Raw genomic sequence first — 25,465 nt, 5'->3', positions numbered from 1 at the left:
CACCATGGAAACACTGTCATTTACTGCATTTTCATCATGCTCCTACCTTTGGCGCTTTGCTATGTTTTCAAACAAAGATGGGACACCTACAACTTTTCATGGGCATTTTAAAAGCAAATTTGCAGTGGCTCTACATTCACACCATCTTTTTTTTTTCTTTTCAACCACTGAAGGCGCATGGGAGGACGCCTGAACTATTGTTGTCAAGACGCAAAAAATGCAAACTTTAAGATTTTTTTTTATTATATAGTATATCTGTCAGTAATATATATTTTATGTGGAAAAAAATAACGTCTTTAAAAAAATATTAAATGACACCAAAATGCATCAATTCAATTTGCATTAATTATCCTCTTAAACCATCCAGCAGCTATTAAATTATAAAATGATGTTGCTGAATAGACACATTTTCTGATATTTTTTAAATTCTGACTGTCCCAATATGTTGAGTGTTGACACAAAACACGTAGGATGCAGGATTCTCTGTCCATCATGTGTCTTTGCAGCGCCAGCACTTTTCTTCTACAGCCGTGTGCGTAACAGTGTCAGTTTGCGCGTCTTTTTCAAATGTGTTAAATAAAACGCAAAATTGTGCTCCTAAAACGTTGATTGTTAATACTTCTCATTTCTATGCCATATAATTGATTTGAGTTTTCTCCTCCCAATATTGTTGGCGTTTTGATGATCAGCATATATTCTGCATATTCATGAAGTCCGAGATGCAAAATGGGTTGCAAGCTCTATACTGCTCACTTATCAGACATAATCCACTTTGCAAATGTCTAGTAGCTCAGCTTTGCTTGTGCTATCAAGTTGGCATGTGTTATATTACACGCACATCTTTGGTACAAACCCCAAAACCAGTGAAGTTGGCACGTTGCGTATAAAAACAGAACACAATTATTTGCAAATTCTTTTCAGCCTGTATTCAATTGAATAGACTGCAAAGACAAGATACTTGATCTTCGAACTGGAAAACATAATTTTTTGCAAACATTAGCTCATTTGGAATTTGATGCCTGCAACATGTTTCAAAAAAGCTGGTACAAGTGGCAAAACAGACTGAGAAAGTGGAAGAATGCTCATCAAACACTTTTTTGGAACATCCCACAGGTGAACAAGCTGATTGGGAATAGGTGGTTGATTGGGTATAAAAGCAACTTCCATGAAATGCTCGGTCATTCACAAACAAGGATGGGGCGAGGGTCACCACTTTGTGAACAAATGCGTGAGCAAATTGTCGAACAGTTTAAGAACAACATTTCTCAACCAGCTATCGCAAGGAATTTAGGGATTTCCCCATCTACGGTCTGTAATATCATCAAAAGGTTCAGAGAACCTAGAGAAATCACTGCACGTAAGCGATGATATTACGGACCTTCGAACCCTCAGGCGGTACTGCATCAAAAAGCGACATCAGTGTGTAAAGGATATCACCACATGGGCTTAGGAAGACTTCATAAAACTACTGTCAGTAACTACAGTTCATCGCTACATCTGTAAGTGCAAGTTAAAACTCTACTATGCAAGGCGAAAGTCATTTATCAACAACATCAAGAAACGCTGTTGGCTTCATTCTAAGTTAATGTTTATTAAAAAAAAAAAAAAAAAAGTTTCTCAACGATATTAAATATATTGTCTTTGCAGTCCATTCAATTTAATATAAGTTGAAAATGTTTTGCAAATCACTGTAGTCTGTTTTTATTTACGAATTACACAACTGGTTTTGGGTTTTGTAAATAAGGAAAGTTTTTTTTTGCAAGGAATATAACTTTACTATAACAGTTGCATCTAAGTTGTACCTTGCAGCGTGATGCCGTTCAGTTTTATTGTACACCATTGTGGAATTGAAATACCATTAATGCTGTAATTATAACTGGGTTAACGTTTCCTTAGCTAAACTGCAAAGAGGACAGGGTGTTCACTGGTAGCAGGTGATGCAAGAGAGATGTGGTTATCTTTAAAATGTATTATACGTAACTTAACTTCATAACTAATAAATAAATAATGAATAATGGTTTGGAGTGCATGAGAAAGTAAAATCAACATTTTGAGGCACATGCAGAGGTAGATAAAACTGCTGAATGCTGACCACTCATGATACTTTCAATGCAGCTTCTTGTGGAGTTATTATAAATTTCATCAAAGGTTGCCTCCAGTCACAGACATCATTTTTGAATATTTTCTAACTCGGTTTTAATTGGAGACTCTAACACAGGGGTGTCCAACTTAAGGCCCTAGGGTGGGATCAGGCCCGCGAACACGTTTTATACGGCCCGCTGGATGAGTTCGCTAAGTATAAAAATAAGCTGAAATAATTTAATGAAAGAAACTTCTGTTCTAAATGTGTCGACTAGTTGTCGCAATAGCAATTCTTTCTATCTTTGTAGATGATGCTACATATGTAAAAAACAAAAACAAAAACACATGATGTTAGTACATCAGTTAAGGAAAATGATCAAACTACATAAATGACAAACTATAATTTGTTTTTTATATATTTTTTTATCTTGATAGATTGAAAATTAACACCAATGAGTTGACTGATGAACATTATCACATAATTTATTCAGAAAGTATAAATAACGACAAAAAAACATGTGCGTGGAAAAAAAACAACAACATTATGATTTGTACATTTTCAGAATGTGCTTATTCTATTTTTAAACAAAGAAAACAATCTGAAGTTGTCTTTATTTTGAAGTTATCGTGCTGTGATTTTACCAGTCTGGCCCACTTGGGAGTAGATTTTCCTCCATGTGGGCCCCTGATCTAAAATTAGTTCGACACCCCTGCTCTAACTGTTATTTGCTTGTGGACCATTGGAAATTGAGCGGTTAACTGAATATAGACATTCAATTGAGAATTGTGTGTATATGTCTTGAAGATTGTGCAGCTATGCCTTCAGTAGTCATAAGAACATAAATCGGGCCGTAATTGTGCAAATATATTTGGTACTATTGCCTTTCAGTATATAAAAAACAAGAAGTGATCATGTCTGTATAATTCATGCAAGTGTGACGTGATGACTTACTGATGCGTACGTGCTCTACTGAAGGGAGCAGTGTAGCAGTCGGTCTCTTCCAGGTCAGGCAGAGCCTCTTTGTCCAGCTTCATGGGATTTCTGGGAAGCCAGCTCTTTATCTGACGACATCTCAGATGAAAGCGGCTGCACAGATGGGGCGCACCATGCAGGGCGAGATTAACAGCACGGATTAACATGAAGATTGTCTACTTCGACATTATGAAGTGGACCTGTGACTTTTACTTTTAACACCAATCCACATTACATTCTAAGAGCATTCAATCGATCTGAACTGGACTGTGTCATTAGTTTTAGAAGACGTTTTGCCTCTCATCCAAGCAGGGTTTATCAGTTCATGCTCATACACTTAGAATAGTCAGATCTAGTCTAGGTCTTATTTAAATTTATGAACGTGAACTGATTAGAGACAAAAGGTCTTCTAATACAAAGTGAACAGTCAGTCCAGTTGCGATCAATCGAATGCCCTGAGAATACAATTACCTCTATGAATTAGAAAACCTATAGACAATCTACATTAAAGACACGTATGTGTCCATTGTCCATCTCTTTTATATCATTATCTTATTGACAGATAACTAGATTGTTTCAAATAAATCCCTCGATGAGCAGGAAGTATGGTGAACAGTCGGGGACCGTTAGGCCATCTCTTACTCACCATTGACCAAACACTCATTAGAACTATTGCTTGATTGATTGAGACTTTTATCAGTAGATTGCACAGTACAGTACATATTCCGTACAATTGACCACTAAATGGTAACACACAAATACGTTTTTCAAGTTGTTTAAGTCGCGGTCCACGTTAATTAATTCATTGTATAAATAAACACTATCCCCATAATACAGTCATCACACAAGTGGATCTTCGGAGTATATACATCGAATTATTTACATTATTTACAATCCAGGGGGTGGGATGTGGAGGGGGTAAGGGCGCAAGGGTTAGGTTTGGTTGATATCATCACTTCAGTCAACAATCATATCATCTGAGAAATGGACATGAAAACAGTGTAGGTCTGACTTCGTTGACCTACATAACTACAATTTTAGTATTTGTTCCATGAAATTGTATTATTATTTTTCCAACAGTCTTTTGTCTTAATTTCGTAGTGTGTCTCTTGGCTGCTCTGCTTCCAGTACATGTGAGGGTTAGATAGTATTTGTAATGTAATCTTCCCAGGGCCTTCAAAATCAAGAGTGCAGGCGGAGGCACTTTAAGAAATATTAGCGATGGGACTGTGTCTTTAACCAATCAAATTTCAGATTTGCCTCACAAGACCAACTCGCTACTCCACTGTAAAGTCAGTATTTTTCTGTCCTGCAATTGGTTGATGAAATCAAAACTGTCTGACAAGCCATGTTTAAAACTGAATATAGTCTGTTGCGTTTTGTCTGTAAACAATCAGCATCTTTAGTGAAGATGATGTATTTAATTTACATTTGTTTATGCTTTTGACTATATATTGATTTAGAACTGCTCCAGAGGAGGTTGTGTAGAGCAGATTTCTTAGACAGAAGGTCCGCGACCCCCGGAGGGTCCGCAGAGGTACTGCAGGCGGGCCGTGATATTTTTGGTTGATTTTTGAATTGTTTTTTTTATGTTACCCCCTGCAATATCTTTATGTCATAGGGCGAACACACTGTCATGTACTGTCGTTAAATGTGAATAAACAATTACATAACATGAATAAATAATTATAATATATTATTAAAGCGTTTGAAATCTATTTGTCAGCGGGCGATTGGCGCCCGAGTTACCAGCTAGCGATTAACTCCCTAGTTATCAGCTATTGATTGCCGTCAGCTAGCAATTAGCACATTAGTTGTCAGCTAGCTAATAGTGCTCTTAGCTACTAGCGCTCTAGTTTTTAGCTAACAATTATCACTCTGGTTATCACCTTAAAATAAGAGCGCTAGCAATTGCCATGCTAGTTGTCAGCCAGCGATGACTTAGCTAGTCACCAGGTAGGGATTAGCGCTCTAGTTGCCAACTAACTATTAGCAGCACAGAACTGTTATTTGAATATCGTTAGTATTGCACAATCACAAGGCACCTTTAGGACCAGTTTATTGTAAAATCCAATCATAATTTCATATTAAGATACTGTATATTTCCATCAGTTTGGACGTCCTCGGCCTGGAAGAAGGTGTCAAGGGTTGAAGTGTTCTAAATACTTTATGACCAAACGGTTACCCATACGCATGGTACATTTGGCCAAGCGCCAAATCTACAAGCAGGTGTCACTAGTGATCCCCAGTTTGAGTTTGAGTTTGAGTTTGAGTTTATTTGGAACATGCATGCATACAACATGAAACATCACAATTTCCAGTTTCTCTTTTCAACATGTTTGAAACGGAGTAGGAAGAAGCAGAGCATATTTAATCCTACCCCCCTTTTTTTTTTTTTTTTTTACAGAACTGTTGCTAAAACATTTGTTCCATTCCTGTTCTCAATTTATTCACAGTATACTCCATAAGTAATCACAATAAAAATAAATAATACTCGGTGAAGTAAGTTAGATTTCATATGCTGAGATGAGTAAGATTATTTTGAATAAAAAGTTTATCATGGTTCTTCTTCTTTGTACTTTGTAAACACTTTAAGTTAGAAGAGTTTCTTGAAGTGGATCATATTATTACATTGTTTGATTTCTTTGCTTAATTCATTCCATAATTGAATTCCACATACAGATACACTGAAGGTCTTAAGTGTTGTACGTGCATACAAATGTTTTAAACAAAATTTTTCTCAAAAAGATGATATTTCTCCTCTTTTGTCGAGAAAAATTGTTGTATATTCTTGGGTAGCAGATTATAGTTTGCTTTGTGTATAATTTTAGCTGTTTGCAAATTCACTATGTCGTGGAATTTCTAAATTTTTGATTCAATAAATAAAGGGTTTGTATGCTCTCTATATCCAACATTATGTATTATTCTAATTGATCTTTTTTTGTAACACCATTAATGATTGAAGTGTACTTTTGTAGTTATTTCCCCATATTCCTACACAAAAACTCAGATATGGTAACACTAGCGAGCAGTAGAGAATATGAAGTCGAAGTTCTGTAAACAATTTTTTGGATTCAATGTTAAAAGTTAAAGTACCAATGATTGTCACACACACACACGAGGTGTGGCGAAATTATTCTCTGCATTTGACCCATCACCCTTGATCACCCCCTGGGAGTTGACGGGAGCAGTGAGCAGCAGCGGTGCCGCGCGCGGGAATCATTTATGGTGACTTAACCCCCAATTCCAACCCTTGATGCTATGTGGCAAGTGGGGAGGCAACGGGTCCCATTTTTTTATAGTCTTTGGTATGACTCGGCCGGGGTTTGAACCAGGGGCGTCGCCAGACATATTTCACTGGGGCACGTGCCCCACTGTTAATCTGCAGTGCCCCAGTAAAAATTTCACCAATAAAAAAAACGCTTCAAAGTTTTAAGTCTACATAACATAGACAACAGCGCACATACTACTTAGTATGGTAATTGATTGCTACTGTATTCACTCCAAGTAACAATGAGCACATGGCTACTTAATATGGTAATTTATTCACGTGTGGATCGAGACTTCGGTTGAGAGAGAGAGACAGAGAGAGAGAGAGAGAGAGAGAGAGGATGAGAATCACTGCGTGAGGTAGGTAACGTTAGCCAACAACAATTTGTTAATTACATTATTTTGATTTTGATTTGACTCAAACTGTAACTCCTAGATGGATTTAAGAAAGTTATTCGCCCGGAGCAGAAAAGAAGCAGCAGGAATGAGAGATGTAAGTGAAGTCCTAGCTAGCTAGGCAACATCATTGTCTTGAGTTGATGCTAAGTTAGCTAACCTTATTCCTTGTATCAAGACAAACATATTCATTTGCTGTATGAGCTGTCGAGCGAATTTCCAATGAACATGAAACATAATGTTGGTTATTGTCTGCTGGTTCTGCATCAATGATGATTTTGATACTTTTGATTGATACTTTTATTAGTAGATTGCACAGTTCAGTACATATTCCGTACAATTGACCACTAAATGGTAAAACCCGAATAAGTTTTTCAACTTGTTTAAGTCGGGGTCCACGTTAATCAATTCATGGTAAGCATGTGTGAGTTGAGTGCTTCTCAAATGGTTTATCTTCAGGAAGAAAAACATTTTTGCATATCAAGTCGTGAGCCAAATTTTTAAATCATTCAAGTTTATTTCACAGAAAAATAGCACAGTAGACTTGTCTTGTCAATCGGTGTGACTTTGACTAAAATAATCTTGTTTTGTCACCAGAAAAAGTGCTACAGCTAAAGCATCTGCTTTTGTTTCCAGAAAAAATTGTAACATTTCTGTATTTGTTTTCAGAAAGATGGCTGAAAATATTGGGTTTTGTTGCCCCATTTAGATTAAAAATATATATATATTTCCATGTCTGTCCTGAGTCCTCCTCCAACTTGTTAGTCGGTTTGCCTTTTGCTAAAATACTCACTAATGGTCACTAGAAAAATGGCAATAAATATCTGGTTTTGTTGCCACAATTTGATTTTTTTCTCCCTAAACTTTTTTTTTTCATGCACACATCTGACTGTGACTCACTGAAAATGACACACAATCCACTTTTATGTCACGACCCACCAGTTGGAAACCACTGGTCAACTATATAACAGTTACTGTAATATTTCCATGTCTGTCCAGAGTGATTGACCACTTTGCAAAAATGAAAACAAGACGTTACGGTTTACTTCTCAGAAAATGATTCCCTGAACACACACACAACAGTTGTTCATTTATTCTACTACTGTGGCTTTATTGTTTTGGTTATATTTTATAGTTTTGTGTATCTGAAATAGGATTAGCCACATTGCCATAAATGGTAATTAAATAATATAAAAGAACCCAGAGATGTAGGGGTGCTTTATTTTTTGTTTTACTTTTGTAGATGTTAAATTTGCAGATGATTACTGCAATATATATTTCAAAAAAGATTCATTGCTCTTCGTTTTTGCTTTTACCAGTAGCGGTTTAGAAGTCTGGAGTAAAAAAGTGCACAAGTAGGTCAAATGCATTAGTTAATTTCAGGTGGTTAATCAAAGATCCATACAACATAATCTGATATGATTTCATAGTTTAAAGCACTATTTATGTATTTTTTATGATAAATAAGTGCTAAAAATGTTTTTGCTTGCGCGCTTTGCACGCTCACATGCATTATTTGTGCCCCAGGTGTGCCCCAGTACAGTATTAGGTCTAGTGACGCCCCTGGTTTGAAATCACAACCTACCGATCTCAGGGCGGACACTCTAACTACCAGGCCACACCCAAAATGTAAACAATTTATTGGATTCAATGTATTCAATGTATTCTTTTGAAATGTTATTAATCCCCATAACGCAGAATGCCTCTCTCTCTGTGATGCCACAACTCTTTATTTAGGATTTGTTTTCTAATTTTATTGATGTTTTGTTTGTATAATTGCCATGTGATAGAGGTTAGTATAAAGGAGGTGGATTATGTCGGTTACTGAGGGTCCAGGAACGGCACTGTGTGAGCCACATGAACTGTACATTGACCCAACAGTGCTGCTGTCTTGATATTGATTAGATGAATACAAATGTGTGCACACACATGGTTTATGTCTGCTATGGGGAGAACAAGTGCTGTGTGGAAAGTATCAATATAAAAGCAGCAAGCGATAATTGCCTGCACATGGTCCATTTGTTCAGCCCTACGGGGATGTGAGTTAGTGACAGACCATTACTAAGCACTGAGCGCTTGTTTACTTCTCTGTTTTCACTTAAGTACAACAGCTTTGTGAAAGACTGTAAGCAAAACCTAATGGCCCTAATTCCTCATGAAAACCTAAGAAACTCCCGCACAAAACTCAAACAAGAAATCTTATTTTCCAGCAGAACAAACATTTCTGCCACAACATGAGTGTTTGTTGTTTATAGATGGCAAAACTTCAGTGGTGACTTATTTTTACACTCTTACGGCTATTTAAGAAATACAGTTGAACCTCTTTGAAGCCGACTAAAAATCATACTGAACTGAACTGGTGGTTGCCGCCCCGACTGGCGTAGACCACAATGCGACCTAAATTCTTATTGGACACCTCAGCAATGGAGGCACAGACCACGGCCCATTGGGACTTGCTATCCCAGTGCTCCCCTGAGATGCAGGCAAGGCATTGCTAGAGGTGTGAGTTGAAGACGAAGAGAACGCTAACTCTAATTAGTTTCTATCACTTTGACAATATACAATACACTAAACAGGCTATATAGCAGGGGTCCCCAAACTACAGTATGCATGGGGTTCCTGAGATTAAAGGCCTTTCTTTTTTCCTGCTATAGGGGGCGGTATAGCTCGGTTGGTAGAGCGGCCGTGCCAGCAACTTGAGGGTTGCAGGTTCGATCCCCGCTTCTGCCATCCTAGTCACTGCTGTTGTGTCCTTGGGCAAGACACTTTACCCACCTGCTCCCAGTGCCACCCACACTGGTTTAAATGTAAAAATTAGATATTGGGTTTCACTATGTAAAGCGCTTTGAGTCACTTTGAGAAAAGCGCTATATAAATATAATTCACTTCACTTCACACTTCACTCCTCCAAACATATTGTGGCCAAACAACTCAATTTTTGTTTCATCTGACCACAACATTTTCCTCCAGAAGGTCTTATCTTCATCCATGTGATGTCAGCTGAAACAAAAAATGAGCTGTTTGGCCACAATACCCAGCAATATGTGTGGAGGAGGATAGGTGAAGCCTTTAATCCCAGTAACCGTCAAGCATTGGGGTGGTAGTATTATGCTCTGAGCCTGTTTTGCTGCCAATTAAACTGGTGCTTTACAGAGAGTAAATAGGACAATCTAAAATCATCAGCCCGGAGGTTGGGTCTTGGGCGGTGTTGGGTGTTCCAACAGGACAATGACCCCAAACACACGTCAAAAGTGGTATAAAGGAATAGCTAGATCCGGCTAGAATTAAGGTTTTAATATGGTGTTCCCAAAGTCCTGACAGTAAACGTGTGGACAAAGCTGAAAAACAAGTCCATGTCAAAAAAACAAAACATTTAGCTGAACTGCACCAATTTTGTCAAGAGGAGTGGTTAAATATTCAACCAGAAGCTTGCCAGAAGCTTGAGGATGGCTACCAAAAGCACCTTATTGCAGTGAAACTTGCCAAGGGACATGTAACCAAATATTAACATTGCTGTATGTATACTTTTGACCCATATTCATAAAAGAACCAAACTTCATGAATGTTTTTTGTGACCAATAAGTATGTGCTCCAATCACTCTATCACTAAAAAATACGAGTTGTAGAAATTATTGGAAACTCAAAACAGCCATGACATTATGTTCTTTACAAATGTAGATACACTTTTGACCACAACTGTATATAGGAAAAGCCCTTTATAAATAAAGATTGATGAATGAGCAATGGAGGAACAGATTACGGCCCATTTGGACTTGCTATCCTAGTCCTCCCCTGAGATGCAGGCAAGGTGTGCTGGAGGTGTGAGTTGAAGACAAACGGAACGCTAACTCTAATTAGTTTCTATCGCTTTAAACAATATGCTGCTAAATTGTCATTAAACAGGCAATATAGAAAAGTGTCATAACCACAGCAAGTCTATTGAAATGTAGCCACAAGTTGCTCTGAAATGTTTGTCCTGACATATTTTTCTGAACAAAAGGGAAAGGCTGCTTTGGTTGGTGATAGTTTGTCACTGCAATGTTTCTGTCTGCTGTGAGAAAGAAATGTGGAGTCCTGTGTGGAGCTCGGACATCAATTGGAACATCATTTCAAAGCCTGACTACAGTCTTCTAAAAATAGTATGCAAATAAGCCAGCGCAGTGCCTTAGTTTTTATTAAAAGAGCTAGTTTATGGTAAAAGTACCACCAATGTGGATGACAGTATTGTCCTATCAGCAATGGGTTTGACATGTTATTTTAATCGCTTTTGACATAGTCAGACATATTAATTCAATCATTTTTGAGACAAAATAAAAAAAATTCAAATACTACTTTTCCAACAGTTTGTATAATTATGTTCAACAGATGAAGCTAGTGTATTAATTGGGAAGTTAAAGTTAATATCTTAACACATGCAATTAATCCCAAATAGTTAGAGGGGGACATTATCACCAAACCTATGCAAGCGTCAATATATACCTTGATGTTGCAGAAAAAAGACCACGTATTTTTTTAACCGATTTCCGAACTCTAATGGGTGAATTTTGTCAAATTAAACGCCTTTCTGTTTATCGGTCTTTTAGCGATGACGTCAGAACGTGACGTCACCGAGGTAACACACCCGCCATATTCATTTTCACATTACAAACACCGGGTCTCAGCTCTGTTATTTTCTGTTTTTTCGACTATTTTTTGGAACCTTGGAGACATCATGCCTCGTCAGTGTGTTGTCGGAGGATGTAACAACACTAACAGGGAGGGATTCAAGTTGCACCACTGGCAAGAAATCTGCCGCCAGACCCCCATTGAATTTGCCAGAGTGTCTGCACATTTTACCGGCGATGCTAAAGCAGACATGGCACAGAGATGTATGGATAACCTGTAGATGCATTTGCAACGATTAAGTCAACGAAATCACAAAGGTGAGTTTTGTTGATGTTGTTGACTTATGTGCTAATCAGACATATTTGGTCACGGCATGACTGCCAGCGAATCGATGCTAACATGCTACGCTAATCGATGCTAACATGCTATTTACGCAAGCTGTATGTACATTTGAAACTAGATACCCACATTTAATGCGAAAAAAACACTTACCAATCGACGGATTTAAGTTGCTCCAGTGTCACAAGATGCGAAAGTCCTGATCGTTTGGTCTACACATTTTACCGGCGATACTAATAAGGCAGCCATGCTATGGGCCACTTCATTAGGTACACCCACGCTATGGCCGAATAGCGTCAATAGCTATTCGCTCAATAGCTTCAGTTTCTTCTTCAATTTCGTTTTCGCTATCTGCCTCCATACTCCGACCATCTGTTTCAATACATGCGTAATCTGTTGAATCGCTTAAGCCGCTGAAATCCGAGTCTGAATCCGAGCTAATGTCGCTATATCTTGCCGTGGTAACCGCCATGTTGTTTGTATTGGCAGTCCTGTATGACGTCACAGGGAAATGGTATGACGTCACAGGGAAATGGATAGTGGTTTCGAAGATAGCGAAAATAAGGCACTTTAAAGCTTTATTTAGGGATATTCCGGGACCGGTAAAATTTTGAAAAAAACTTCAAAAAATACAACAAGCCACTGGGAACTGATTTTAATTGTTTTTAACCCTTTTGAAATTGTAATACTGTTCCCCTTTAACAAAGTAATTTTTCATATTTGTTGGATCGCAGCTCCCTGCGGGGTCGTTGTCCCGGGATGCAGAGGGACAACTCCGGACGATAGCGTGAGGTAGGAGTACGATTTATTGTCATAAGTCCTACACATCACAAAAAGACAGGAACCAAACAAAAGGAAAGTGTCCCATTCACACGAGAAGCTAACAAACAAAAACTTAACACTGGAATCATGAACGAGAAGCCAAGAAACAAGAAAACAACCTGCATGACTGTTGCATACCGCAAACAATGAAGCCAGACCGAGTGTGGCGAGCAACGTGAATAAATTGCTCTTTGATTAGTGCTCGGCAGCAGGTGAGTGTGCTGAACACTAATCAGAGGCAGGTGAAACCAATTAGTACCCATGGTAACCAAAACAAACCCAGAAGTGCAAAAACAGGAACTAAGGGAGTCCAAAACTAACAGAACATAACAAAAACATGATCCGGACTACGGATCATGACATAATTATGTACAAACACAGATTATAATCACCCAAATGATTTTCCTTTACCGCAGACGGTTACCTGAAAGGCGACACAGTGGCTATAAGGTCAGTGATCAGGTCGATGCATACATCAAGCAAAGATGAGCGAGGAGACTGACTGGTGCGCTTGCTGGAAAATATTTCTAATGCAACAGGACTTTAGATAATACTGTTACCATGTTTTGAGAAAACAAGTGATGTGAAAAAAAGTAAAACTAACCCGTATTGCAATTCTGTCAAAATATTGGGGTCTTTTTTTTTTTTGAGTAAATTGAAATTATGCAAGCAAGGAATTTACCATGCTTAATCATAATTCAAAACACACGATGGTATGGTTTAACAGCACAATTGTTTAAGGATGAGACAAAACCACGATATACAACACAAATTCAAAATACAATACTTATACAAGATGAGGTTCAAGGCAGGTGAGGCACTTTGGAGTTTGTTTTTAATAGAGTTGTATACAGTAAGCTCTCATCAATGTTAATATAGGCTGCTCATTGGGAGGATAACAAGGAAAAAGAAGAAAATGTCAAAGTTTCTTAAAAATGGTATTGAATACTTCTTAGTAACATTTATTTACTTTCATAAAATAAAATACAAAAATGGTGGTCTTTTTAGTTTATGGGAATTATATCTTTCAGTAAAAGCTCTTATAAATGTTAAGTCTGATTTCCTTCCAATTGGTCTAAAAGTAAATTTTTTAGACGTTTCTGAACTTTTATATTCAGTCGTGGACAAAAGTTTACATACACTTGTAAAGAACATAATGTCCTGGCTGGATGAGTTTCCAATAATTTCTACAACTCTTATTTTTTTGTGATAGAGTGATTGGAGCACATACTTGTTGGTCACAAAAAACAATAAGTTTGGTTCTTTTATGAATTTATTATGGGTCTACTGAAAATGTGACCAAATATGCGGGGTCAAAAGTATACTTACAGCAATGTTAATATTTGGTTACATGTCCCTTGGCAAGTTTCACTGCAATAAGACGCTTTTGGTAGCCATCCACAAGCTTCTGGTGGAATTTTTGACCGCTCCTCTTGACAAAATTGGTGCAGTTCAGCTGAATTTGTTGGTTTTCTGACATGGACTTGTTTCTTCAGCATTGTCCACACGATTATGTCAGGACTTTGGGAAGTCCATTCTAAATCCTTAATTCTAGTCTGATTTAGCCATTCCTTTACCATTTTTTACGTGTAATGGGGTCATTGTCCTGTTGGAACACCCAACTGCGCCCAAGACCCAACCTCCGCGTTGATGATTATGGATTGTCCCATTTACTCTCTGTAAAGCACCAGTTCCATTGGCAGCAAAACAGGCCCAGAGCATAATAATTAGACTCACGAAGAGGTTCTATCTGGCCTGTGAGATGATAAAAATTAATCGGAAATTTTTGAACGCAAGAAACAGCTGTTCTAAATGTGTCCACTGGATGTCGCAATAGCAATTCTTTGTATCTTTGTAGATGATGCTACATATGTACAAAATAAACCACATGTTGTCAGTACAGCAGTCGAGGAAAATGATCAAACTATCATTTTTTTTTAAATCTTGATACAAACCCTGTTTCCATATGGGTTGGGAAATTGTGTTAGATGTAAATATAAATGGAATACAATGATTTGCAAATCCTTTACAACCCATATTCAGTTGAATGCACTACAAAGTCAAGATATTTGATGTTCAAATTCATAAACTTTATTAGAATTAGAATTTCATGGCTGCAACACGTTCCAAAGTAGTTGGGAAAGGACATGTTCACCACTGTGTTACATCACGTTTTCTTTGAACAACACTCAATAAATGTTTGGGAACTGAGGAAACTAATTGTTGAAGCTTTGAAGGTGAAATTCTTTCCCATTCTTGTTTTATGTAGAGCTTCAGTCGTTCAACAGTCCGGGGTCTCCGCTGTCGTATTTTACGCTTCATAATGCGCCACACATTTCCTATGGGAGACAGGTCGGGACTGCAGGCGGGCCAGGAAAGTACCCGCACTCTTTTTTACAAAGCCACGCTGTTGTAACTTTTGTCTTGCTGAAATAAGCAGGGCGTCCATGCTAACGTTGCTTGGATGACAACATATGTTGCTCCAAAACCTGTATGGACTTTCAGCATCAATGGTGCCTTCTCAAATGTGTAAGTTACCCATGCCTTGGGCACTAATACACCACGATACCATCACAGATGCTGGCTTTTGAACTTTGCGCCTATAACAATCCGAATGGTTATTTTCCTCTTTGTTCTAGAGGACACCACGTCCTCTGTTTTCAAATATAATTTAAATGTGGACTCGTCAGACCACAGAACACCTTTCCACTTTGTATCAGTCCATCTTAGGTGAGCTCGGGCACAGCCAAGCCGGTGGCGTTTCAGGATATTGTTGATAAATGTGTTTGGCTTTGCATAGTAGAGTTTTAACTTGCACTCACAGATGTTGCGACCAACTGTAGTTACTGACAGTGGTTTTATGAAGTGTTCTTGAGCCCATGTGGTGATATCCTTTACACACTGATGTCGGTTTTTGATGCAGTACCGCCTGAGGGATCAAAAGTCCGTAATATCATTGCTTACGTGCAGTGATTTTTACAGATTCTCTGAACTTGTTGATGATTTTACAGACCGTAGATGGTAAAATCCCTAAATTCCTTGCAATAGCTCGTTGAGAAATGTTGTTCTAAAACTGTTCAACAATTTTCTTACAAAGTGGTGACCCTCACCCCATCCTTGTTTGTGAATTACTTAGCATTTCGTGGAAGCTGGTTTTATACCCAATCATGGCACCCACCTGTTCCCAATTAGCCTGCACACCTGTGGGATGTTCCATATAAGTGTGTGATGAGCATTCCTCAACTTTATCAGTATTTATTGCCACATTTCCCAACTTCTTTGTCACGTTTTGCTGGCATCAAATTCTAAAGTTAATGATTATTTGAAAAAAAAAAAAAAAGTTTATCAGTTTCAACATCAAATATGTTGTCTTTGCAGCATATTCAACTGAATATGGGTTGAAAATGATTTGCAAATCATTGTATTCCGTTTATATGTACATCTAATACAATTTCCCAAGTTATATGGAAACAGGGTTTGTCGATTGAAAATTAACACCAATGAGTAACTGGTGAACATTATCAGATGACTTATTCAGAAAATATAAACAACGACAAATTAAGATAGAATACTATTAACTGCAACATGTAAGTGTAAAAAAAACCCCACCAACATTATGATTTGTACAATTTCAAAATGTGCTTGTTCTATTTTTAAACAAAGAAAACAATCGGAAGTTGTCTTTATTTATAAGTTAACGTGCCGCGATTTTACCAGTCCGACCCACTTGGGGATCTATTTTTCTCCATGTGGCCCCCATCTAAAATTAGTTTGACAACCCTGCTGTATCTGCATGTGCATAAAATACATTTCCCAAAAGACTTGAATCGTTCGCGAATGTCATATCTCTATTACACACTAAAGCAGACCGGAGATACTTGCTTACGCGACACATTTGTACAACATATTTATTCAATGGATTTAGTGCAGATGGCGCACTGCACACAAATGGATAAGTTTGCATACGCACAAAGCAGCCTTATATAAGATTCATTCTATATGACTTTTTAACTATTAAAATAGTTTTAAAAATGTATTGTAATCAAACATAAAAACATTTGCAGCATAGTTTCATGAACACATAATAATATTTGTTACATGAATTATTTGTTGGGTTTTTTTCAATTCAAAACAATTGAAGCTCTGCCTCACCTGCCCCCACGTATGTACTGTACATGCATTACATACCAACTCAAGCCCTGCCTATTTTCATAGCATTCCATTCCCACATCTGCAAAATGAAAAATACACATACCTGCCCAAGGTTTTGCTTTTCCAGTCTGTAAAGTAGCATTTTTTCCTTCCACAGGAAAAGAGAGACACAATAAAGAAGCTTCCAGCCAGTGAAAGAAAATGATGCTCTACACTTGAATCTCTTCTCCAACATCTGTTACCTGAAAGGCATCCGGATGTTCATCTGCTCGGCGTATTTGCAAAGTGTGTCCCAGGGAGCATGGATCTTCACAAACATGATGTCGTTGTTTGTCAGGGAAGGCTTTTAAAACCACAAAGACAACAATGTAAGAGGCATTGGAAACAGACTTGAACATAAGGTAATGCGCTGAAGGATGAGCCAATAACAAGTTTTGTTGAAGTGTGAAGTTGTTGGAGGGTTCCAGAATCATGTTCACCATCCTCCAAGAATCAAGGTGCAGCTACAGTATAGCTTTCAAAACAAACAGACTCCACACTTTTCACTGATCCTTGTTACTAACCGAGGTTTGTTGGAGATCTGTGTGCTACTGCGTGAAATTCTAATTATAAAGCAATAAATGTAATGAAGGTGATTGCAGAGTAGGGGAGAACAGGGTTAATTGTCACATATTTTACTCAAGTGAGAATTGCTCATCATCGAAACCGCTTTAAATATTCAGTCCAGCATTACATTGCAGTTTAAGGTGGTGGCTACAAATTTCTATCCCTTTCATTTCCCAACTGAGCGTAACAAAGGGTAATAATGATTGTCCCGGGCTATGGGGTTGGTATAGCCACTCGTGGACGTGGTGTACCAATACAACTTTTTGTCTTCAAATATGATACCGATAATGAAGCCTTGACTATTGGCCGATTTTAACCCGATGTGAGTTCAGCATGAAAAATAGTACATACATTATAACTCTTTGTTAGTTGTTTATATTGACAAATGTGTTGTTTCAGACTGCAATATTGTTCATATAAGGCATTCCTTCTTAAATAGTGGAGTGGGCCCCTCCGGAGGGGGCGCGGTGCAAAGCCAGGGGACCCCGGGGAACATGCTTTATCAGTATCATGCAGAATCATGATACTGATAGCCATTAATCCTGACGTCTTTATTTGGATAAAGAAATCAACACAGACTGTTTTCTTCATTTTTGTTTTGTACAGTGTGTTATATAATGTGCCCGTGAGTTAATGTTGCTCATCAGAAATGGGCATTTATTGAGTTTATTTAATTATATTTTTCAGTATCGAATGTTTTTTTTTTTTTTCCCATTTCCCATTGATGAACTTTAAATATTTTCTGTGACGGACTAAAGTTAGTTTGTTGTAAGTTGATATGTATATGTATTATTTTTTTAATGTTAAGGATGCAATATTATGCAGCGGTGTACTTATGGCAATTTTATACACAAATTATACTTTTTATAGTCGGGGGGGTGGGGGCGCAAAATTGTTTTCTTCTCTTAGTGGGCCGTAGCAGAACATTTTTGAGAAGCACTGAACTAAGGATATTTGTTATGTACAGTGGGGCAAAAAAGTATTTTGTCAGCCACCGATTGTGCAGGTTCTCCCACTTAAAATAATGACAGAGGTCTGTAATTTTCATCATAGGTACACTTCAACTGTGAGAGACAGACTGTGAAAAAAAAATCCAGGAATTCACATTGTAGGAATTTTAAAGAATGTATTTGTAAATTATGGTGGAAAATAAGTATTTGGTCAACCATTCAAAACACTCACTGATGGAAGGAGGTTTTGGCTCAAAATCTCACGATACATGGCCCCATTCATTCTTTCCTTAACACGGATCAATGGTCCAGTCCCCTTAGGAGAAAAACAGCCCCAAAGCATGATGTTTCCACCCCCATGCTTCACAGTAGGTGTGGTGTTCTTGGGATGCAACTCAGTATTCTTCTTCCTCCAAACACGACGAGTTGAGTTTATACCAAAATGGATACATGGATGATACAGCAGAGGATTGGGAGAATATGTCATGTGGTCAGATGAAACCAAAATAGAACTTTTTGGTACAAACTCAACTCGTCGTGTTTGGAGGAAGAAAAATACTGAGTTGCATCCCAAGAACAACATACCTACTGTGAAGCATGGGGGCGGAAACATCATGCTTTGGGGCTGTTTTTCTGCTAAGGGGACAGGACGATATTTTTATCATTTTAAGTGGGAGAACTTGCACAATCGGTGGCTGACTAAGGTGGCTGACTAAATACTTTTTTGCCCCACTGTATGTCTATCTTGTGTGCTATTGTGTGCTTAGCTGTCGTGCATGGTAGTTGCTAGCGGTTAGTGGACTATAGCCGACCTTGTTTACATTTTGTACATTATTTCACTAAAACCCAGAAAAAGGTCAAACGGGTGCCTTTTTAAAGACAGTTCGCTGTTAACTGGCTGTCCAGCCTGCACAAGATACATTTTTTGATGCAAGCTGACATCATTTTCAACAGTTTTTTCTGATGATATTAGACCCGATATCCGATATTAATATCAGAACGGGACATCCCTCGTTATCACAGTCTTATTTCAATTGGAAAATACCTAAAGAAGCAAGAAGTTGGAACTAAATTGGAAAGTTTAATTGACAAGTTGACATATAAAAACATAATGCATCCTTGCACAAAACAGCCTACTGTATACGTAATATGCATGAATTAGTATATCACAACTAACCCCAAATAGCCTTGATGCTTGCAATAAAGTCTCACAACTATGTCAACTATACTTTGCTAGCTAATAGCAACCTAAACTATAGCGTTCCATCCCCACTTTTTAAGGGTGACAATTGGTCTGTTCTAATAATCTCTGTGTAAAAATTGAGAAGTAAAATACTAAGGAGCCAAATATTTATAATTTGACATGAAAAATGCAAGTTCACCTGTCTGACTCCAGAAAAGACTATGCAGGTGAGCACTGATCCCAATTCTGTCAATTTCTATACATTAATTTAAGATAGTGTGACAGCTAATCCGGTTCTCTCCTAAAGTAGTACAAAATATGCATAACACAACACCATTCATTCACATGCCATTTAGTACATACCCCCCTAATATGGCTCTTAGTATATGATCTTATTGTACAGATAACCAACCCTAGGTGTAGTTCTGTTAGGTACCAATCGTATACAGTATATGAAAACACTGGTATCTGTGCCTTTTATAGAATGTTTAGACGCATTTTTAAAGTATAATATATATATATATATATATATATATATATATATATATATATATATATATATATATATATATTATACTTTATATATATATATATATATATATATATATATATATATATATGTTTTTATTGCTGCATGTATTTATTTAATAGATGCCCTTTATTAAATATGCACAAGCACTGTTTTTAAGATTAGGTGTGTGGAGGGAGGTGGGGCCAGTGCCCCTGCAGGAGCAAAGGTCTGTGGTGCTGAGGACGAGCACCATTGGATGGGGGCGGGGCATGTGCTGCTGGCGAAACACAGCTGACAAAATATATGCACATTAAAACTTTGTTAAAACTGCACGCTTTGCTCTTTGGCCGAGTCTACAGTGGAACTGCTAGGAAGCAACTTCTACATTGTGATAATGCCTTTTATACTGTATTTAGTTTGTTTTTTGTACTGCCTGTGATTGTATGTCTACTTGGACGTTGTAGTCTGCAATAAAAGTGTGATTGAATAACGGTTGAGAAGATTTTTCACCTCTTTTTCCAGCATTAAGCCCTCAGCACGTAAATTCTTCTCAAAGGTGCACCTCTTTTCCACCTGTGGACTGGACTTTTTGTAAACCAGGATGTAGTCGATGCGCTTTTTCCCATCTCTGAAGAAGAGACCAATTTCATCTGAGGGATTTCTCCCCTACAGAGGTGATGAAGAAGGAGATGCTGAAAAAGCTATGCAACAACGCTGGATCACAGAGAATGTGAGGGTGTGAGACCTTGAGGGAACATGTGCGGGCCCCTCCATGAGCCCGTTTGCTGGGTTTTCTGGGCAGAAGTGACCTGTCTACTCTGGTTTCACATGTGGAGACCTCGGACTCTTCCGTGTAGTGATCCTTGCCAACCTCTGCTGGACAAAGACACAGACACACACACAGTAAGTGCAATCAAAGACACAGCTATTTAACCGACAAACGTATAGTGCAGGGTCGTTCCTCCTTGCACGGGTCAATTTTTGTGGCAACAGTATGGCATTGGCCATGAACAAAACAATAACAAAGCTTAAGGGACACCTTGATGTCATCCCCTAAATCAGGGGTCGGCAACCCAACATATTGAAAGACCCATATTGGACCAAAAATACAAAAAACAATCTGTCTGGGGCCGCAAAAAGTTAAAAGTCTTATATGAGTGTTTTAATGAAGGCAACACATGAAGTAAGTGTCTCAAAAGGTTAGATAACTCATGGAAATGAGTGGCTTAAAACTGCCAAAGGTATAGATCCATCCATCCATCCATCCATCCATCTTCTTCCGCTTATCCGAGGTCGGGTCGCGGGGGCAGCAGCCTAAGCAGGGAAGCCCAGACTTCTCTCTCCTCAGCCACTTCGTCTAGCTCTTCCCGAGGGATCCCGAGAAGTTCCCAGGCCAGCTGAAGACATAGTTTTCCCAACATGTCCTGGGTCTTCCCCGTGGCCTCCTACCGGTTGGAGGCGTTCCGGTGGCATCCTGACCAGATGCCCGAACCACCTCATCTGGCTCCTCTCGATGTGGAGGAGCAGCGGCTTTACTTTGAGCTCCTCCTGGATGGCAGAGCTTCTCACCCTATCTCTAAGGGAGAGCCCCGCCACACGGCGGAGGAAACTCATTTCGGCCACTTGTACCCATTATCTTATCCTTTCGGTCATGACCCAAAGCTCATGACCATGGGCGAGGGTGGGAACGAAGATCGACCGGTAAATTGAGAGCTTTGCCTTCCGGCTCAGCTCCTTCTTCACCACAATGGATCGGTACAACGTCCGCATTACTGAAGACGGTGCACCGATCCGCCTGTCGATCTCACGATCCACTCTTCCCCCACTCGTGAACAAGACTCCTAAGTACTTGAACTCCTCCACTTGGGGCAGGGTCTCCTCCCCAACCCGGAGATGGCACTCCACCCTTTTCCGGGCGAGAACCATGGACTCGGACTTAGAGGTGCTGATTCTCATTCCGGTCGCTTCACACTCGGCTGCGAACCGATCCAGTGAGAACTGAAGATCCCGGCCAGATGAAGCCATCAGGACCACATCATCTGCAAAAAGCAGAGACCTAATCCCCTGGCCACTAAACCGGAACCCCTCAACGCCTTGACACATCAACACATCTATACAAAGGTATAGATGTGTGTGTCCAATTTCAAGGAAACGCCAGGCTGTCTTCTTCTAATGGATTTATTACAGTCTTTGCAACCTGGGTGTAAGGTTTGCTGTGGTCTGGAACAATATGGTAACGTTTGCTGATGTCTGGAACAGCATGGCACACAATCAGAAATGCAGCCAATATTACATACAGATAATGTGCCATTTGACATGCAAATATAAATTAAATACACAGAAGACATAAGTAAAGGAAATTAAATGAACTCAAATATACCTACAATTGAGGCATAATGATGCAGAGCTAGCCTAAATAGCATTTTAGCATGGATTATTAACACTCCACGCAAGTCAATAACATGAACAAAGCTCACCTTTGTGCATTCACGTACAGCATAAAACATTTGGTGGACAAAATGAGACAAAAGAAGCAGTGACATACACCACGCCTTTCTGTGGCAGCGTCGGAGAAAGTTGTACATGTAAACCAACTACGGTGAGTTCAAAGGCCGCCAAAATTAGTAGGACAAAACGGCCCTGGCCAAATAATGTCATCAGTGAAGCATAAACCCAAACATATTAAACAGTGGGCTTTTTAACAATTAAGAAGTTTTGTGTTATGTTTGCCCTCCTACAGAAACATTATTAAAACAACAAATATATTTTTCTCCCATCTTTGAAAAAGCTCTAGGGAGCCACTAGGACGGTGCTAAAGAGCTCCATGTGGCTCAAGAGAACATGAAAATGTAATGATAATAACAATAAATGCATAATAAAATATAATGAATGCTAAAGATACTGGAATATAAAAATATTTGTTTTTGTGTGATTAAAACTTTTGTGAAAAAAAATTTGCAATGCACTAAAAAAATGTATTTGTTCTTAATTAATTACTTTAATGAGTGACTTTTACTGTCATGTCTGCATTGGCCTTACTTTGAAATGTAAAAAATATGCATCAACTAAATACATTTTAAGAGATAAAGAAAAGAAAAGGTAAAAATATATGACAAGTAATTTTGTCTGGAAGAAAATGTAAATAAATAACAATAAGCAATGCAGACAATTCATGTTAATGACCCTAACGATTATTATTGTTCAGGTTTTTCCCCCCTAACTTTTATCTATACACTGAGATGAACACAAAAGAAATAAGGAGCAACAACAGAACTTTGCAAACTGAACATTCACAGCTGGAACTTTGTGTTTTTATCCCACTTTTATTATGTCCTATATGCAGCATCCTGTATAGAATACTGTAAGTAGATGTGAAGATAAGGATGGCCATAATGGCAGAAACTATAGATCCACAGAAATAGAATTTTTAATAAGAAAGGTTGCAGACCAGATATGACAAGTAGCCATCCATGTAAATGAAGGTCGCAAAAGTCAACAATTGTAAAATGACACTTCACATGTGCTTACAACGAGGAGTCATTTTCAAGTGTTTGGGTCACAAGGAAGTGATTAGAGGGAGAATAATTGCAAAGATGTCAGTGGATTGTGATTAGTGAGAGTGAATACAAACATAGCTGGTAGAAATGCTGCTAAAGAGCTTGAAATTTAATCTTGTTAAGAATGGTGTATCTTTTGGTGTTACTGTGACAACCCCTAGAAGGCAGGCTTTTAAAGCAAGCAAACACACACACACACACACACACACACACACACACACACACATGTATTTTTTACCTTTTTGAGACCTCCGAAAAATGCCTACCTCTTTAGGACCACCCTTTCTACATATAAAAATATTTGTATTTACAACAATAATAATATGTACATATTATGTAAATATAGAAAAACTTGAAAAATGAGTGTGGAATTTTAAAAGAAAAAGTTCACAATTTTCACAAGAAAGTCGTAATTTTACTCAACGCAAGTCCAAATTTTACAAGAAAGACTGAACATTTGTGCAATATAAAAGTTGGAATTTTACTATAAAACTGTCGCAATTTTACAAGAAAAGCTTAAAATGTTGGCAATTTTATGAAAAGAGTCATAATTTTACTCGACAAAAGTCACAATCTTATAAGAAAACTTAATACAAATTGGCAATAGTATAGTAATAATCAGAATTTTACTTGGCAAAATTATGACAAGTCATAATTTTATTCAAAACATTTCAGTATTTTACAAGATTGTGATAAGACAAATGTCACCATTTTGCATTAAAAGTAATACTTTTATATAAAAAAAGTAATAATTTTATATAAAAAAGTAATAATTTTACATAAAAAAGTAAACATTTACGAGAAAATATTGCTATATTACGGAAAGAAAGAATATGAGAACATTTTCCCAATTTCATAAGACTGATTTTAGTTAATTTATTTTTTATTTATTTTTTTGTTTGTAATTGGTTTTAATCTTCATTATTTACTTTACGTTATTACATATCTCTATGTACGTATATATATATATTTTTTTTTAATCAATTTTGGCCAAAAGGGGTGCATTTCAATTTCTAACACACACTTGTTATTACAAATGTTGGCCAGAGGGGGTGCACTTCAAATTTTTGCACACACTTGCTATTTCCTATGTTGACCAGAGGGGAGCACTTTTAAAACCGACACAGACTCAATTTGAAAAACCCCTACTTTTTGGGACCACCCTAATTTTGATCGATTTCACCACCAGGGGTGCAAATGAGACATTCTCTATTAAATGCAATGGTGAATGTTGTCTGTCTATCTGTGCTGGCCCTGCGATGAGACCGGGACTTGTCCAGGGTGTACGCCGCCTACCGCCCGATTGTAGCTGAGATAGGCACCAACGCCCCCGCGACCCCAAAGGGAATAAGCGGTAGAAAATGGATGGATGGATGGATGGGTTTTCCGTATTGGGACCATTATTTATGTCCTAACTTGTTCACCGGTCCTCATATGTAAGGTACTTTTCCTTGTTGATGCCTCAAGAAGGGTAGAAGTATAAGAACACACGCACACGCGCGCACACACACACACACGCACAAACAAAGATAGTTACTGTTAACTGCTTCCAGGGATGACATGGACACACTGACCTGGAGGGAGGAGGCTGCAGGATGTGCTGATGCTCTGGCTCAGAACCTCATCCTGGGCTTTGGGCTCCGGACTCAGTGGTACAGACAGGAAGTGGTTGAGGTTGATAGGATGGGTCTGACTCTGGGCTAAGCAGGGCAGACTGCGGCGGGACGGCTTCAGGCTCTTCTCCTTCAGGATCTCACTGATGCTCGTGTGCATGCCTGGAAGAAGACATAACATTGGCGTGTTTGTTAGTGAATTACTGGAATTACAAAAACACCTTGCAACTGAATGCCATGAAACTCTGTGGTAAGAAAGACCAATTGTGCAAATCTGAATTTACACAATTGGTCTGCTGAGATAGACAGCACGATGAAACAGGGGTTAGTGCATGTGCCTCACAATACCAAAGTCCCAAGTAGTCCTGAGTTTAATCCCGGGCTCGGGGTCTATCTGTGTGCAGTT

At 38.4% G+C, this 25,465-nt stretch overlaps 1 protein-coding gene across 1 annotated transcript in view; it reads right to left on the bottom strand.

The window, feature by feature from the left end:
• The window catches only part of ano3 (anoctamin 3), a 165,337-nt gene that overhangs the window by 57,315 nt on the left and 82,557 nt on the right, over positions 1 to 25,465 (bottom strand). The window contains exons 2-7 of the mRNA XM_061917264.1: positions 25,021 to 25,221; positions 20,635 to 20,762; positions 20,400 to 20,555; positions 16,882 to 16,982; positions 16,743 to 16,787; positions 3,035 to 3,169 (exon numbers count right to left, since the gene is read on the bottom strand). Coding sequence (XP_061773248.1) covers positions 3,035 to 3,169; positions 16,743 to 16,787; positions 16,882 to 16,982; positions 20,400 to 20,555; positions 20,635 to 20,762; positions 25,021 to 25,221 — 766 coding nt within the window. The remainder of the gene's footprint in view (positions 1 to 3,034; positions 3,170 to 16,742; positions 16,788 to 16,881; positions 16,983 to 20,399; positions 20,556 to 20,634; positions 20,763 to 25,020; positions 25,222 to 25,465) is intronic.

The sequence above is a fragment of the Nerophis ophidion genome, linkage group LG12, assembly GCF_033978795.1.
Source record: "Nerophis ophidion isolate RoL-2023_Sa linkage group LG12, RoL_Noph_v1.0, whole genome shotgun sequence".
Classification (NCBI taxonomy): Eukaryota; Metazoa; Chordata; class Actinopteri; order Syngnathiformes; family Syngnathidae; genus Nerophis; species Nerophis ophidion.
This window is presented reverse-complemented; position numbering and strand designations above follow the sequence as displayed.